General features: G+C 41.6%; 1 protein-coding gene across 2 annotated transcripts; it reads right to left on the reverse strand.

Moving 5' to 3' along the window:
- Positions 1 to 4,984: 4,984 nt before the first annotated feature.
- Positions 4,985 to 14,455, reverse strand: LOC114661861 (tapasin-related protein-like). 2 transcript variants are annotated; one of them, XR_007936403.1, is made up of 5 exons: positions 14,100 to 14,455; positions 8,038 to 8,379; positions 7,288 to 7,587; positions 5,846 to 6,020; positions 4,985 to 5,201 (listed from the first exon to the last, which is right to left on the reverse strand). XR_007936403.1 is itself a non-coding variant. In XM_028815077.2 (5 exons), exons 1-5 carry the CDS (start codon positions 14,146 to 14,148, stop codon positions 5,155 to 5,157), a joined length of 852 nt encoding a protein of 283 aa, XP_028670910.2. In that variant the 5' UTR covers positions 14,149 to 14,455; the 3' UTR covers positions 4,985 to 5,154. The 2 variants fall into 2 exon arrangements, 1 of the variants encoding a protein (XP_028670910.2); XM_028815077.2 differs by having other exon boundaries at positions 5,907 to 6,020.
- Between the last annotated feature and the right edge of the window lie 4,265 nt (positions 14,456 to 18,720).

Here is an 18,720-nt window from a genome sequence, read left to right on the forward strand (position 1 = left end):
TCTTGCGCTGGAAAAAGTAGGCTGTGGGAAGGCTCAGATGCAGATTTTGAGCATATTTTTAGATGACACTCCATACTGTTTCTTCTAAGTATTGTCTTCATGCAAAACGGACAATGGTAGTGACCCTCAGACCTACATGGCAGATGGCAACAACATATTCTCTTATCTGTTAGAAATAAGAACAAGTAAAAGGTAACAAGTCAGTAAATAAATTAATCTTGAAACAAAGCATTCAGATGCTAAACAATGGGACTATTGTGGCTATTATGTGGGCTATATCATGGTCTGTGTCCAGTAAATTTACAAGCACCTTAAGTGATTTTTTTCCATGTCTGTACAATGCCTTAAAGTAGACTGAAAACAGACTCTGTTACATGGGGGACTCTTACCAAATTTTTAAAATAATATTTTTCTCATGTCTTGCTAAAGTTTTCAGGTTTTTTGTACTTTAACATGCAAGAGTTCAGTGCATTTTTGCACATTAATTATTAATTCACCCTAGTTATATTGTAATAATCCACCTTGTATTACCTTCAAAGATGATTACATTTTTTAAATGTCCATCTAAATGCTGTTGGATTCTTGCCAACCTCATAGACTGTAGGGCAGGGCATAGTGAACAATGATACAAAGTGCAACAATTCGTGCACTGCTGTGGCACAATAACCTCACATCTTATGGAGGGGTGCATCTGTAAAAGCACAAAGAAACAACACATCTTTGTTTTATTAATAAGCTTAATAAACATTTTTACATCACTTTAATTCACACGAATTTAAATATGCTTCTGATATCTTAAGGTCGTAGACACGTGTCTATTTAACGGTAAGATAACGTGAGCTAACTGGCTTGTAGTCACCGTAACTGAAAACAAACTCACTCCAGTCATCAAAGAAAGAAGTTACTTAACGCACTTGACCAAAACATTTACACTGCAATAATGTGTGTATGGCATGAAATAAAATAAAACGTAACTATATTATACGGTAAAAGAAATAATAAAACGTAACTTAACGTTCGCGTTGGCCTCGAAAACTAAGATGGAGCTTGAGCGTCGGTTGCACTTCCTATTGTGGCTGAGCGTGCATCTGACGTCAGTGGCTGAGCGAGCATGTGGCTGAGAGTGCACGGTCTGCAGCCAGACCCTTTTGGAGAGATCTGTCACATTAGTTGAAAGATGAGGTGATTAACGTCAAGATGTTAAGATCCGAAGATGGGCACTGTGATCGTTGATATCATATCACGAGATACATATACAGAAATAAAAACGTTGCAAAAAAATACGTTGACTCTGTTAGTAATTTTAATTCAGCCTCCACACATCATGAGACACCAAGGATCGCCAATAGTTACACATTTTGGCCGATGGGCTTCAGCAACCGGGAAGACGTGATCGAAGTGCTCACATTAAGCGCCGTGTCTACGCTTTACCCCCCATGCTATACACAAGGAATGCATAGTTGGCTTCTCCTGGTATCCCCGCCCCGTCGGATAGTCCTGAGGAGTGTGTCCCTCTCAGGTCCGGAAATTATTAAATACTGTACGTGTATGCGTTTGGTGGCATTATTTTATTAAAAATATGTGTCGCATGCGAACAAACTGTATTTCACCATGGTGTGTGCAAATGGTCTGCTGCAGTTTTGTAGCGCTATAGCTTTTTGTTTAGAAACAAAGTTTAAAAAATTAGGAGTTTTCACGATGCTGAAAAGGAAATACGCTATCAGACACTGCGTCTCAGTGCCACCCTAATGATGGCCATACAGCTTTTAGCACCTCTCGGTCACCGTATTCAAGGCCGTCCCTGCTCATGCAAATTAGTTACCAGTTGGTAAATCAGAGGAGTGACGCTAACGGAAGTCTACCGGATGGGGGAGGTTTGAGTGTGTCAAATCGATTACCCAATAACACTAGAATTTGTAGAATTGGGCGGGATTTTGACTGTGATTGGGCTAAAACGTCTTGTCAAATTTGTCACTCCCTGGTTGCTGTCTGGTCTTGCATTGGAGCAAATGTAAATAAAAAGTTCCCGTCTCTTGAGCTACCGTGCGTCTGAACAGTGGATGCAAAATATACGTGTTCCTGAATGCTTCTGGATAATGGACCGTTTGTTCAATAAAGATTGCATAACATATCACTGTGATAGACAAGTTTATACCTACACCACATGAAAAAAGGAAAAACAAGAGTTAAGTACGAAGCGTGAGAATTATATGCACATCTAGTGCAATTATTTACAACCCCAATTCCAATGAAGTTGGGACGTTGTGTAAAACGTAAATAGAAACAGAATACAATGATTTGCAAATCCTTTTCAACCTATACTCAATTGAATACACTACAAAGACGGGGGGGGGGGGGGGGGGGGGGGCATTTTTCGTACGTCGCTTAAATCATCCGAGATCAGGTGCCTCATCTTGGATAAGTTAATGCCAGTGAAACTCATCCAGATAGGTCGGTTTTTCAAACGCAGATGTGTATTAGATTAGTGTAGCTGGATCTAATCATACGAGATGAATGCGCGCGCCCGCTCTGAGTGAAAAGCCCATATATATTGAGTCTAGAAAACATGATCATCAAGTCTTTGATAGGCTGTAACAAAATGATGAAAGAACGGGCGCATTTTTTTTCACACACGCGGCGCAAGACCTTTCATTCGAAGGACATGAAGAATTTCAAGATTTAATATGCACAAGGGGTAACACTGCAAAAGCAGCCCAAACCAGAAAAGACGGCTGGCAAAAAGTGGCCGTCAAATTAAACGCTAAGTAGTGTGCATTGTACTTACTGAATGCAGCGTTTCATTTCCTATGTATCAGATTAATTATTATTTAATTTGTCATAATTCCAGATCAAACGTGAGCACAAGGAGAACATGGGAACAGGTTACAGTGAAGTACATGAATATACTTCAAACTGGTAAATATTGGTATATAACTATTTAAAGAATTCTTGACATAAAGAATCATATATAATATAAAAAACATTAATTTTAAAGCTAATAAGGAGGCAGACAAGCAAAAAACAGGTGGAGGTCCACGCGGTCCAGACCTAACCCCTGCAGAAGAGTTGGCTCTCCAGCAAAATGCCCATCGCCCTGTTTCTAAGGGCATTCCAGGGGGAAGCTCCACCTCAGAACCAGTGGCAGGATGCAGTGGTCACTTCATTTCAGGTAAAGGATGGTCATTGCATATATTTGTCCTCCATGTGTGGCATAGGTATGTTCCATATAGCCCTCTTTTTTGTTGGGTCAGTTGCAGGGAATGTCATATCCCTAGAACTTGTGTCTGACCAACGAGATACTGACAAAGGTCAAATATTTGATGAAGACACTGTCTGATTATTCATCAGGACGAGAGGTACATTTTCCAAATAATGTTTGATCAAACTCCACTCTGATCAGTCCCATGTGCCCCAATCACATTTGGAAATCCTGGTAATGAGAATGTTAGGTTGATTGTGGGATTCTTTATGGAACTGTGGGTGTTTTAGCCTGTGTATTACCTACCTGCAATGGCATGAAACGCCTCTTTTATTGTCTGCACACGCAGGTGTCCAGGAAACACAATGAAAACCTGAAGGAAATGTTTCAGAGCCAAACAGACTTTACGAATTGCCTGGCAAACTGCACTTTTCGATAGATGTTCCACATCGCCTACAGTATATAAAAAAGTGCCGCTTGCAAGAAACCTCAAAGTAATGCCTACTGTCTGTGTGGTTGTGAGGGCCCGACTTCGCCAAGTTTGACTTCGAATATACGGAGCTAATAAATCTTTGAGGTACAATATTCCCCCTCGGCTAAAGCGGTATCTTTCGTACAGAATTTCCTCCGGGAGCAATAAAGGATCTTGCCGATCGCGCAAAACACTCTCTATATGAAATTCTCTTAATATAATTTGCTCACCAATATCAATTGGTCGCTCATTCATGAACGGCGAAGCCATGACTGGATGATTTCCACACACCGTCACTGATCACGTGTATAAACTAATCCTTGTTTACGTAGAACAAACCCGCTCCGAGCAGGCTTGCGGATTAGGATGTGTTGCTATGACAACACTTCCAGCAAGAGTTTCGAAAAACCGACAGATCCAGGATCAGGCCAAATCGTCAACAATTAAATCCGGCTAAACGACTAATCCACGTACGAAAAATACCCCCAAGATATCGAATGTTCAAACTGATAAACTTTATTGTTGTTTTGCAAATCTTCACTCATTTTTAATTTGAGAGAATTAAACTACACAGGCAAGTAGTTGTAGCAGTCCAAAAAACGAAGGGTTTATTGCTCTTTCGCCCTAACTGGACAATGCAAACTAAGAAAAAAACAACGGTGTCCAAAAAAAAAAAAAGACGAAAAACAATAACGTGTCTAACTCCATCTTCTTTGTTTTCTTACCAAAAAAAAAAAAAAAAAACAGCAGAACTTCCTTAACAATTTCCCACCCCCAACACCCCAGGGGCTGCTTCATTTAAGAGTGACAGATGGGTCGTCTGCCCCCCGCTCTACACAGCACTCTGACCAAGCTAATTTGCATGGCTTTTTTAGGACGCACTGCCTCGGTGGTAATTTCTTTCCCAGACTGTTACAATACACTTTGTGTTAAACGCCTCTTAAATCGCATCGCACAGTACGTGTATAGTTAAAGCCTATCATTCTCAGGTATCTACTCATAATGCAGTGTCTTGGCTGGGTAAGACATGACCTTCCGTCCAGGTGGAAGGGCCAGTCCTTCTGTGACCATCACAAATTACAATCTTAAACCTGCTAAATCCAGTTCAGAATCAAGGCAGGCAGCAGATGTCAGTCCAACCACTCGTATATACAATCGAACTCACATTTACACACGGTCACCTAAGATTCATCAATTAACCTAATTAACCTGCACATCTTCAGGATGTGGGAAAAATAATAGGAGCACACAGAGAAGAATTCATATCGGCATAGGGAAAATTTCTATGAAAAAAGACACAGACAATATGTGGGTATGGTATATGAATAAATAATATTTACTGTATGTAGAATCCTTGCATAGCACTAACAATAAGCATTTTGCAAGCACAAAGTGAAGTGTTCTGTAAAAGCACACAGTTTAAAGGTTGAAAAAATGCACAAAATTATAATTATTTGTATCCTAATGCATTTTACTCCAGTCCTCAGATTTTCTTCAGTCTTTCCTCAAAATGCCTTTCACCTTCAGACTCTGAAAGCAAGCAAACTTAAATAATTAACCTGTATTATCCAACAGCAGATAGGCTCAAGCTACCCAGAGAAACTAATAGCAAATCATGGTAAGTGAGATCTATTCAGATTCATTTAGATTAGTAGTCCACACCATTTGGAGTTAGACACAATACAGCTAAAATTATGCACATCCTTATTGTATCAATTTTGAATAAATGTGAGTTAAGAAAATAGGACAGTGGACTATAAACAAAAGACAGATGCTTTAGTCTCCACCACTTAACTGCCCCTGATGTTAACCATGGGTGTCGTAGTGGGGGAGGTGGGGGTGAGGTAATGATTACCCAGGGCCCAGTGGGGATGGGGGGACTCAAAGCCTAAAATGAAAAGGGCACGTGACAGACATGAATCGAGAGGAAGGGACCCACAGAGACTACTTATGTATAGGGCTCAGAGTTCTGTGCTTCACCCCGTGTTAATTTTCTAGAACTTGTACAACTATGACAGTAAATGTACCATTGAAATAAGCAAATGAACTATCATGTAAGAATTGAAATTCACATCTAGATCTCTGATATATCACTGCTTTATCTACACTTGCAAAGCCAGCTATGCTGGCCATGTTCATTTTTGTTTCCTACATCTGACTAAACAGCAGCTTACACTGGAGGTATGTCACTTTCCTCTTCCGGTATAAGATCCAGATTTGGACTGGATACTCAACTGTTTCCTTTGCAGGACTTCACATGTACCCCCATGACAGCCAACATCATCAACACCAAACCCAAAGACAGCAGGACCATTTTCAGCTGACAGAGATCCACACCTGAAGATGGACCTGCAAAAGCAGAAGAGGCTGTTATAATTTTCCATTTTTTTTAAATAATAGGGATTTTTATATTGGTTAAATGACTAGCTACTGCATTTGCAATCCAGTTTGATTAATAACTAGCATTTGCATGCCCTCGCAGTGTTTGCATGAACATGATAACGTTGCATGTTTGGTGTTCAAGCAGCCGAGGCAGGCACATTTAATTCCCCCCTTTCCAGATTACTATATTGCCTCCCTGTAGTGGAACATATTAAGTTCAGATCCTTGACACCTGGATACAGAGTAGTCAACAGGTCAGCACCTAAATACATGGAAACAGTTGTGAAGCACTATGCTTCTCTGTGGCATCAAATCTCACTCCAGTCTTTTTTCATGTGTAGTTCATAGCTATTGGAACAAACGGCCCACTTACATTTTAAATTCTGACTCCCTTAAAGATGTTGAAGATGTATTTGAAGGCATTCTTTCTTGGTGAGCTTCTAAAAGATATTAGCTGTCAGGTTTTTGTAATCTAGGAATTACTAAATTTTGCATTTTTGTTCTGATCTCTTCACTTGTGATGGTCAGTTTTGCAACCTTGTCCTGTAACACTTGTCCTCTGACATTAGTCTCTGTTTTCACCTTTCATCCACACCTCACCAGAATTTTCAACCCACAAAAATAGATACTTTTGAAAACACTCTGCAGGGCCGTATACTTTAAAAAACACTGGTTCAGCATTTCAGTGTGAATGGTGGAAAATGCAGTTTTTTTTAAAAATATAGACTATAATCGCACTCTGATTGGTTCATACTTATTATGTGACCCTTCCCTGATGAAGTCCTGCTCATTACAACATCTCATTACCTGACTGATCACCTTTCATGGAAGAAAACCATATTTAAACATAGCAGACATAAAACAACCTAAACATAAAAAGCACAAATGAAATATCACAAAGAAGACCCCACAGCCAGAAAATGAACCAGAGTCTGTGAGTGGTGAGGTAGCAATGCTGCCCTTTGGTGAACCTATATAAGGTAAAATACAACAATGTTTCTGTCTCTTTTTTACAATCTATGTTCAAATATTTCATTGAATGCATTTACAAGAAATAACAGACTTAAGTTTATTTTAATTTAGTTTGTGTGCTCTCATGGTTTATCTGATTAGTGGGAATGTCTTGGTATGCTACCTCCAATTTACAGTATACGTATATGCTTCACAGGTTCATGTCATTGAGTAAGAAGAAGACCTTTTATTAGAGGAGTGGTAAAGAGAGCAAGCAGCTTACCTGAATGTCTAATGTATTTGAACTGTGACTGAGTCAGAGAACTGTGATTCACCACACATTCAATCACCACTTCTGAGCTCCACTGGGAGGTTCTGATCTTTAGAGTGGAGCTGCTGCTATAGGTGCCATTCTGAAGGAGATTGGGTGACCCTTGCTGGATGATGTGGGGCACTTCAACAAAAGTGAGATTCCAGGTGAAGGACACATTGGAAGGGTAGAAACTCAGAGCACTGCAGGTCAGGATCAGGAGATCAGGTGCATCAGGTGATATGGAAGAAGTGATGCTTACTTGGGGTTGGGCTAATGGACATAATGAAAAAAAGATCCGAAAGTAAATTGTAAGGAGTCAAGCTCTAAAAGCCTTAAAAAGAAATGTGAAGATTCTGCAGATCATATAATGGGTTGATGATGCGTTTGCATTTATTGGATCATGGTACAAGTTTCACCTTAGTTTGTCAGTACAAATCTGTCTTGTGCTGGAGTGGGTCCTGCAATAGACTCGCTCTCAATACTGGTTTAGATCCTACCTTGAATCCAGTATTGCCAAGATACATTTTTGACCCCCTTTGCCTCTAAATTGGATATGACAATTTGAGAATATTAACCTTTAAATTTGAGAATATTCTTTATGCCATGTATAACTTCTAGATATTAAAAGGTGTTACAAATAATGTTTAACTTTAAAGCCTTTGGTAATTGAAGAAGTATATTTTTTCAAATCAAGTTTTACTATTGAAAATAAGCTAATACCTTCAAGCATGAGCTGTGACTTCTGTTCAATAATTCGGGTCCTTTTCCCAAAGCAGAAGTTTGAGCAGAAATACAACCCCTCATCAGAGAAGAACACATTTTTAATTTGCAAAGAGCTGAATAAAACTCCATAAATAATGGAATATCTCCCTCCATTTTTAATATCTTTCGAATCTCCTTCTGAGCCATTCTGGAACAGGCGCTTATGACGCCAATACAAGCTGACTTCTTCACAATTGCCTTTTTCCACTACAGTGCAGTTAAAGTATGCCATTTGTCCAAGCAGGATGGTGAGTGATGGTGGAGTTATGACATGATGAGCTGATGAAGCAAGAGCTACACCTGAGGAAGAAAGAAATCGATAAGAATCTAAAAAAGTAACAATCCATACTGTAAAGAAATGTAGTTGCATTTTTTGGGAGAACCAGTTTGAGAAAGCCTGTACTTAAGGGGAAATGACTTGGATTAGAATTGATTGCTTACTTACAGCATGTACAGTAATTGCTTAAAGTTTGTTCACAGACAATGATCTATGAGGCAGAAGAGTTAATCACTATGCCGACTTAATCACTTAAGTTCATTTGTAATCATTCTATGGGTTGAAGTACTTTCAATACAAAATTATGCCATAAATTAAACAGTGTATGTGTTCCTCTTTTCTTGTTGCAGAATGTATTATAAAGTAACAGCCTGAATCCACTGTAATAACTCCTTTCATAATTTCAAACACTTCAGTCATGTCTCCTCCTAATCTCTGTTTACTTAAACTGAAAAAGTTCAACTCCTTCAATCTCTCCTCATAGCTCATACCTCACAGTTGTGTAGTCAACTTAATCTCTTTCCTCTGGTCTTTCTCTAGCACTCCTATGACATTTTTGTAGTATGGTGACCAGACCTGCACACAGTACTCCAGGTGAGGCCTCACTAGTTCATTATATAACTTATGCCTAACCTTATTTTACTTGTTCGCCACACCTTGTGCTATATAACCTGATATCCTATTAGCCTTATTGACTGGTTCTGTATGCTGTCCTGATGTAGACAGTGATGAGTCCATTATGATTCCTAAATCCTTTTTATAAGGTGCATTTTCAAGTTTCAGACGTCCCACTTGTGAATTTAATTCAGTTCTAGGATTATTTTTAGTCCCTACTTTTTCCTTACTCCCATCTGTAATTGTTCTTAATCTACTCAGCCTTATACTCATTCTCCCTTTTTAAGACTCACCCCTGTTATCCACTAAAAGAAATGTCATCCCTGTCAAATTAAGCCCCATACCTTTTACTTTTATCCCAAAGTTCATCAATGGCTGCACCCCTGTCACTATTTTTAAATATTAAAGAAACTGATGTTCATTTATGTTATTTCCAAATTGATTAAAAATGAAAATTTAGAATTGAAAATAATAACATGGAAGCTTTTTCTTAAATTTTTGACTCTCCTTATGTACAGTGGTGTGAAAAACTATTTGCCCCCTTCCTGATTTCTTATTCTTTTGCATGTTTGTCACACAAAATGTTTCTGATCATCAAACACATTTAACCATTAGTCAAATATAACACAAGTAAACACAAAATGCAGTTTTTCAATGATGGTTTTTATTATTTAGGGAGAAAAAAAATCCAAACCTACATGGCCCTGTGTGAAAAAGTAATTGCCCCCTTGTTAAAAAATAACCTAGCTGTGGTGTATCACACCTGAGTTCAATTTCCGTAGCCACCCCCAGGCCTGATTACTGCCACACCTGTTTCAATCAAGAAATCACTTAAATAGGAGCTGCCTGACACAGAAAAGTAGACCAAAAGCACCTCAAAAGCTAGACATCATGCCAAGATCCAAAGAAATTCAGGAACAAATGAGAACAGAAGTAATTGAGATCTATCAGTCTGGTAAAGGTTATAAAACCATTTCTAAAGCTTTGGGACTCCAGCGAACCACAGTGAGAGCCATTATCCACAAATGGCAAAAACATGGAACAGTGGTGAACCTTCCCAGGAGTGGCCGGCCGACCAAAATTACCCCAAGAGCGCAGAGACGACTCATCCGAGAGGTCACAAAAGACCCCAGGACAACGTCTAAAGAACTGCAGGCCTCACTTGCCTCAATTAAGGTCAGTGTTCACGACTCCACCATAAGAAAGAGACTGGGCAAAAACGGCCTGCATGGCAGATTTCCAAGACGCAAACCACTGTTAAGCAAAAAGAACATTAGGGCTCGTCTCAATTTTGCTAAGAAACATCTCAATGATTGCCAAGACTTTTGGGAAAATACCTTGTGGACTGATGAGACAAAAGTTGAACTTTTTGGAAGGCAAATGTCCCGTTACATCTGGCGTAAAAGGAACACAGCATTTCAGAAAAAGAACATCATACCAACAGTAAAATATGATGGTGGTGGTAGTGTGATGGTCTGGGGTTGTTTTGCTGCTTCAGGACCTGGAAGGCTTGCTGTGATAGATGGAACCATGAATTCTACTGTCTACCAAAAAATCCTGAAGGAGAATGTCCGGCCATCTGTTCGTCAACTCAAGCTGAAGCGATCTTGGGTGCTGCAACAGGACAATGACCCAAAACACACCAGCAAATCCACCTCTGAATGGCTGAAGAAAAACAAAATGAAGACTTTGGAGTGGCCTAGTCAAAGTCCTGACCTGAATCCAATTGAGATGCTATGGCATGACCTTAAAAAGGCGGTTCATGCTAGAAAACCCTCAAATAAAGCTGAATTACAACAATTTTGCAAAGATGAGTGGGCCAAAATTCCTCCAGAGAGCTGTAAAAGACTCATTGCAAGTTATCGCAAACGCTTGATTGCAGTTATTGCTGCTAAGGGTGGCCCAACCAGTTATTAGGTTCAGGGGGCAATTACTTTTTCACACAGGGCCATGTAGGTTTGGATTTTTTTTTCTCCCTAAATAATAAAAACCACCATTTACAAACTGCATTTTGTGTTTACTTGTGTTATATTTGACTAATGGTTAAATGTGTTTAATGATCAGAAACATTTTGTGTGACAAACATGCAAAAGAATAAGAAATCAGGAAGGGGGCAAATAGTTTTTCACACCACTGTAAGTAGAAAGGAAATAACCTTAAGTTTTCGAAAACATAGCATGATTAAACCCAAATCTAAATTTAATGTGCCTTTAAGCATATAATAATCATAAACAAAGAGAAAAGCAGAGAGCAACACAGCCATCAATACACTCAGTTCACATCAGTGTTTCTCACCTTTAACAAAAATGTCTTTTCTTTCCACTGGTCATTCACATATCTAGGTAAAATCTTTCCACTTCACAAGAAACCGCAGTATTGTTATACTTTGGCCCAGTACACATGAGCTTCCTGTCTTGTGCCCCCCCTCAGTTCGTTGCAGGGTAAGGAGGTTTGATGATGGATGGATGGAAAAAGTATTAACATACATAGATATACTCTATATACCCTGAATTGCCAGTTTATTACGTTAATATGTCTATCATCATGTGACATCTTGGTTCCTCAGAACAGCATGGATTCCCCTGAACAGGAATCCTATAAGACACTAGATATGTTGTTCAGGAATGTAATACCATATAGAAATAACTGTGTTGCACAGTTACTGAAAACTGCAACTGCACAGTCTTTCTGTGAACTGCCCTTACCACCTTATCTCAAAGATGCTTAACAGGGTTTAGATCTAAGGACTGAGCAGGCCATCAATAAAAAGCAAAATGTTTCCAGGGCAAGATCCAACCTGCGAACATTGCAATCAAGCTCCAGCCTCACTGGTTCACATGTTTTGGGCCTGCACCAAATTAACATCATTCTGGACAAAAATTTTTAAGTGCCTTTCAGACAGCCTTAGTGTCACAATCCCTCCTAACCCATTAACAGCTGTGTTTGGTGGGCTCATAGAGGGGCTTAAAGCAGAGAAGGACAAACAAACTGTGATTGCCTTTACTATACTATTGCCACGCAGATTTATTTTGCTAAACTGGAAGAATCCTAACTCTCCTCTTTTAAGTCAGTGGGTAGCTGATATTATATACTATTTGAAATTGGAAAAAATCTAATTCTCAGTTAGAGGATCTGTGCAGAACTTTTTCAAATCCTGGCAGGATCTGATCAATAATATTTTAGAATAAGCTCTTAAAGCACTGAGGAAGCAGATTCTCTCCCCATTTCCTTTTTTTTTCTTCTCCATTTATCTTTATCCACCTATTAAACTCATCAATTTATTTATTTTTACAAGCTTTAAGTTTTACTCTGTTGGCCATGCTCTCTTTCTCAGGGGTTAGGGTTGATTTGTTTTCAATCCTATTTTTGTAAAAATTGATCTATCTATATGGAATGATTACAATAAAATTAAATAAAAAATAAAAAAGCAATGTTTCCAGAATGAGTAGGTGACAATATGTGCCTTGTGATATGGTCATTACCATGCTCCAATTCTCCATCCAAGTGTGGATAAATTGTGACCATGAAGGGATGAACTTGTTCATATATAGGCCTACTGTGCCATTCAGATATTCTTCAGTGGGAATCAGAGGAACCAAGGTGTAACAGAAAAATATGACACCATCACAATTGCACCACAGCCATGTACTGCTGACAACAAACAAGATGGCCACCTAAAAAGAATACTGTAGTGAGCGCTGATCCATTTTTAGTGGACCGAAAGTGCATCAGGGCCAAAATCCAAGCAACTAATGTAGCTTTTACCAAAATCTTATCATTCCACCAGGACGCAGTTCCTCAACCTAATGCCACTCTTCCAATGGTCTAACTTTCTACTTCTCTAGTCACTGAAGATGTGATTTCTCAATTTTTGTTGACATCACCACCTGACCTGTTGTAGCTTATTCAAAGACAAGGACCAATAAGTCTATTCTGAAATGACACGCTGAACAATACCGTTAAATCTGTACCATTAAATCATTCTGGTAAGATTTTACACATACGGCACTATAAAGCAGCTACTGTATATCAAAGCAAAATTCCTGAACAATACCCTAATAAACTGGTAACTCATGATACACATATGCACTTGTTTCCATAACACTGCAAGGACTAGAACTGTTTCTGTTGCCAGAAAGTAGAAAGTACCACCCGATGTTGATTGACATCACTTGAGCTCAAAAGAAACACAATGCCTGAACAAACTTATCAGGGGAGCATACACCATCCCAGGGCAAACCCTGGACATGCTTTAAGCTGTTGTGGAAAAGAGGATGATGACAAAATTGCATGACATCATGACAAATCCTCTCAAACCCCATCCAGGTGGTGATCTCTTGGCGCACTTTTAGCCAGGGTGTGGTAGGAAGCTCCTCTGGGGGTCTTTGATGCCTGTTGCTCTCACACAATTCATTGCTTCCTCTCGATGCCCTGAACTAAATACTGATACTTTTACACTCATTTTGCAATTTATGCACAATATAAATGACTTATTTATTTATTTATTGATTGTATTATTTATCCTATGAGTATATTTCTGCAGCTGTATGCATCTAAATGTCCCCTTGGGATTAATAAAGTTTATCTAATCTATTTGTACAAAACTTAATCAAATCAATATCCACACAACTGCCGTTATTATTGCAATGAAGGTTTTGTTGTGAAGGCAAACCACTCCAGTGCATCTCAGAATTCTTCGTAAAAATCTTCATATCTGCGCCATACTTGATTTTCAAAGCTAGTCGTTCTTTCTCTTTTTTCTCTTACGTTTAGAGAAAATCCAAGCAAAATGACACCTTTTATTGGCTAACTAAAAAGATTATAATATGCAAGCTTTCGAGGCAACTCAGGCCCCTTCTTCAGGCGAGATGTAATCTTGAAGAAGGGGCCTGAGTTGCCTCGAAAGCTTGTATATTGTAATCTTTTTAGTTAGCCAATAAAAGGTGTCATTTTGCTTGGCTTTTCTCTACATTCATAATGGCTAACACGGTACAACACCCTAGTACTACTCTTACTTTTAGATACTCTAAGTGCTATCTGCTTTACAGGTACTCAAATTATATTAAAAAAGCAAAATTATTGCAACTACCATTTTCAAGAGGCCCCTGGTAACTTATTTGAAGCTTACCTGTGATGAAGACCACCCATCCGCTCAGAGATCTGTGATCCTCTCTCATTGTCCGCTGCTCTCAAATGACCACAAGCAGCTCTGAGTGGGAGGTGAAATGCTAATCACCTGGCTTTACATTTCCTGTATCTTATGAGCAAAAAAAAGAAAGTATCAGAATACTTTGTTTCCTGTAAATGGTTTTAACAATTAAAGGGTAATTTCAACATTGACCTATTGCAGTATTCTCTTAGTCTGGCTCTTAAGAATTTCCTCAGCTATTTAATTTTTTTCAATTGATCCAAACAGGATTTATTGTTTGGCTTAAAAAAATATTGGGAGAGACATTAAAAATATTAGCCCCACAAAATTACACTTTAAATGAATCCTGGTATTTTCTTGAACACTCTCTTTGCCTTTTGTATATCAAAATATTTAGGCTGTCCGAAGGCACCACTGTAAAATAGACTGTTGATTCTGGTGGCACCTAATTCACGTCAAGTGGCATCATTTTCAGTGACAACATTTTGTCTTATCAGGTAAACTGGCTTTATTCTTTCTACCTGCCTATCCTGTGAATATTGAAAGAATGTGGAGAGCCTTTTGCTTTTAGCTTTTTTTGTTTTGGAAAGACACTTCCTTTTGGGATTTAAGGAAACAACTCCAAATATCAAGGCCTCTAACCCAACTTTAGTTTCACATTTACACAGATGTTTTTCATCTTTTTGCTTTTCAACCTCTTTTTCATTATCTTGTTATTGTTGTCTCCATACAAAATTGCAACTGGGAAATTCTCTTAATGATTTTGTTTTCATACATGTCCCCTTACAGCCAGCTTGATTGATTTTGCAGTTTTTCATACTGCAGAGCATCAGTTAAAATTAAACGGTGTTCACCAGTTCAGCCGAAAAGATGAAAGTCCATTTTGTTAGAAAATAGCATAACAACATGTTTCTTGTATAATTACCCATGTATGACTCTAAGAAGGAATTGCAGCAACTTTTGGGGAAGGACTAATTGATGAGATGTTTGACAGGAAAATATTAACCAAGACTGTTCAAAATGTTGATGCTTCATTTACAACACTGGCTAAGGTGAGGTTGATATTGTGGGAGAATTTCACTATTTTATGATTAAGTAATCTTGTGGACTGTTCAAATATTATGTACTCCTTTAGTCTCTTCCCATATCTATCTACTAAATAATAAAACACTACTTTCTGTGTATGTGGTCTTTTTGGCTGTGGTGGCTCAGTGGTAGGGATGATGACATGATACGTCAGGGGTGTGAAGTGCAATTCCTGATTTGAAAAGGTTTTTTTTTTCTATCTTTATTAAAAAGGAATTAAAATGGAGCATTTTGATGGAAATAAAGTAAATAACTGATTGACATTGGGAAATGCTACTTACTAAAGATGGAAAGCATTCACAAGAATCCAAATGATGTTTTCACAGAGGGTAACGGGGGCTCTATCAACACTGGTAACAGTCAATGTAGTGTTGTGGATTTTAAATTTTATATTTTATTTTATTTTTTGGGTCCTCCCTGCGTGGAGTTTGCATGTTCTCCCCATGTCTGCGTGGGTTTCTTCTTGGTGCTCCAGTTTCCTCCCACAGTCCATAGACATGCAGGTTAGGTGCATTGGTGATTCTAAATTGTCCCTAGTGTGTGCTTGGTGTGTGTGTGTGTGGGTATGTGTGCCTTGCGGTGGGCTGGCGCCCTGCCCGGGGTTTGTTGCCTGCCTTGCACCCTGTGTTGGCTGGGATTGGCTCCAGCAGACTCCCGTGACCCTGTAGTTAGGATATAACGGATTGGATAATGGATGGATGGATTTTATTTTTTGCACACACAGACACAGATTAACTTAATTTTACAAGGACAGTTAACATCAAGCCCCTCCTCGAACCGCCATCTTATCGTGGTGGAGGGGTTTGTGTATCCCAATGATCCTAGGAGCTCTGCTGTCCGGGGCTTTATGCCCCTGGTAGGGCCACCCAAGGCAAACTGGTCCTAGGTGAGGGATGAGACAAAGTGCGGTTCAACAAACCTTCTATGATGAATACAAAATTTGGACGGCGTTTTCCCTCGCCCGGACGCGGGTCACCGGGGCCCCCCTCTGGAGCCAGGCCTGGAGGTGGGGCTCGATGGCGAGCGCCTGGTGGCCGGGCTTGCACCCATGGGGCTCGGCCGGGCACAGCCCGAAGAGGCAACGTGGATCCCCCTTCCCATGGGCTCACCACCTATGGGAGGGGCCAAGGAGATCAGGTGCAGTGTGAGTTGGGTGGTGGCCGAAGGCGGGCACCTTGGCGGTCCGATCCTCGGCTACAGAAGCTGGCTCTTGGGACGTGGAATGTCACCTCTCTGAAGGGGAAGGAGCCTGAGCTAGTGCGCGAGGTTGAGAGGTTCCGGCTAGATATAGTCGGGCTCACCTCGACGCACAGCTTGGACTCTGGAACCAATCTCCTTGAGAGGGGCTGGACTCTGTACCACTCTGGAGTTGCCCCCGGTGAGAGGCGCCGAGCGGGTGTGGGTATACTTATTGCCCCCCGACTTGGAGCCTGTACATTGGGGTTTACCCCGGTGGACGAGAGGGTAGCCTCCCTTCGCCTTCGGGTGGGGGGACGGGTCCTAACTGTTGTTTGTGCGTATGCACCGAACAACAGTTCGGAGTACCCACCCTTTTTGGAGTCCCTGGAGGGGGTGCTAGAGGGCATACCTTCTGGGGACTCCCTCGTTCTGCTGGGAGACTTCAATGCTCACGTGGGCAATGACAGTGAGACCTGGAAGGGCGTGATTGGGAGGAATGGCCCCCGTGATCTGAACCCGAGTGGTGTTTTGTTATTGGACTTCTTTGCTCGTCACGGATTGTCCATAACGAACACCATGTTCAAGCATAGGGGTGTTCATATGTGCACTTGGCACCAGGACACCCTAGGCCTCAGTTCGATGATCGACTTTGTGGTCGTGTTGTCGGACTTGCGGCCACATGTCTTGGACACTCGGGTGAAGAGAGGGGCGGAGCTGTCAACTGATCACCACCTGGTGGTGAGTTGGCTCCGATGGTGGGGGAGGATGCCGGTCAGGCGTGGTAGGCCCAAACGTGTTGTGAGGGTCTGCTGAGAACGTCTGGCAGAGCCTCCTGTCAGAAGTAGCTTCAACTCCCACCTCCGGCAGAACTTCGACCAGGTCCCGAGGGAGATGGGGGACATTGAGTCCGAATGGGCCATGTTCCGTGCCTCTATTGTTGAGGCGGCTGACCGGAGCTGTGGCCGTAAGGTAGTCGGTGCCTGTCATGACGGCAATCCTCGAACCCGTTGGTGGACACCAGCGGTGAAGGATGCCGTCAAGCTGAAGAAGGACTCCTACCTGTCCCTTTTGTCCTGTGGGACTCTGGAGGCAGCTGATAGGTACTGGCAGGCCAAGCGGAATGCGGCTTCGGTGGTTGCTGAGGCAAAAACTTGGGCATGGGAGGAGTTTGGGGAGGCCATGGAGAACGACTTTCGGACGGCTTTGAGGAGATTCTGGTCCACCGTCCGGCGTCTCAGGAGGGGGAAGCAGTGCAGTGTCAACACTGTGTATGGTGGGGATGGTGCGCTGCTGACCTCGACTCGGGACGTTGTGGGTCGGTGGGGGGAGTACTTCGAAGACCTCCTCAATCCCACTAACATGCCTTCCAATGAGGAAGCAGAGCCTGGGGACTCAGAGGTGGGCTCCCCCATCTCTGGGACTGAGGTCACCAAGGTGGTCAAAAAACTCCTCGGTGACAGGGCCCCGGGGGTGGATGAGATATGCCCGCAGTTCCTCAAGGCTCTGGATGTTGTAGGGCTGTCTTGGTTGACACGTCTCTGCAGCATCGCATGGACATCAGGGACAGTGCCTCTGGATTGGCAGACTGGGGTGGTGGTCCCCCTCTTTAAGAAGGGGGACCAGAGGGTGTGTTCCAACTACAGAGGGATCACACTCCTCAGCGTTCCTGAAAAGTCTATTCGGGGGTCCTGGAGAGGAGGGTCCATTGGAGAGTCGAACCTCGGATTCAGGAGGAACAGTGTGGTTTTCGTCCTGGTCGCAGAACAGTAGACCAGCTCTACACCCTTAGCAGAGTCCTGGAGGGTGCATGGGAGTTCGCCCAACCAGTCTACAAGTGTTTTGTGGACTTGGAAAAGGCGTTCGACCATGTCCCTCGGGGAATCCTGTGGGGGGTGCTCCGAGAGTATGGGGTACCGGACCCCCTGATAAGAGCTGTTCGGTCCCTGTACGATTGGTGTCAGAGCTTGGTCCGCATTGCCGGCAGTAAGTCAAACCCGTTTCCAGTGAGAGTTGGACTCCGCCAGGGCTGCCCTTTGTCACCGATTCTGTTCATAACTTTTATGGACAGAATTTCTAGGTGCAGCAAGGGTGTTGAGGGGGTCTGGTTTGGTGGACTCAGGATTGGATCACTGCTTTTTGCAGATGATGTTGTCCTGTTTGCTTCATCAGGCCGTGATCTTCAGCTCTCTCTGGATCGGTTCGCAGCTGAGTGTGAAGCGGCTGGGATGGGAATCAGCACCTCCAAATCCGAGACCATGGTCCTCAGCCAGAAAAGGGTGGAGTGCCCTCTCAGGGTTGGGAGCGAGATCCTGCCCCAAGTGGAGGAGTTCAAGTA

The sequence above is a fragment of the Erpetoichthys calabaricus genome, chromosome 12 (genome assembly GCF_900747795.2).
Source record: "Erpetoichthys calabaricus chromosome 12, fErpCal1.3, whole genome shotgun sequence".
Lineage (NCBI taxonomy): Eukaryota > Metazoa > Chordata > Cladistia > Polypteriformes > Polypteridae > Erpetoichthys > Erpetoichthys calabaricus.

Coding starts and splice junctions, on each gene's coding strand:
- LOC114661861 (XM_028815077.2), bottom strand. CDS start 14,148: ATGAGAGAGGATCACAGATCTCTGAGCGGATGGGTGGTCTTCATCACA. Junction 8,380..14,099: donor ATGGGTGGTCTTCATCACAG/GTAAGCTTCAAA, acceptor TTTCTTCCTCAG/GTGTAGCTCTTGCTTCATCA. Junction 5,202..5,906: donor GAAGTCCTGCAAAGGAAACA/GTTGAGTATCCA, acceptor GCTTGCTTTCAG/AGTCTGAAGGTGAAAGGCAT.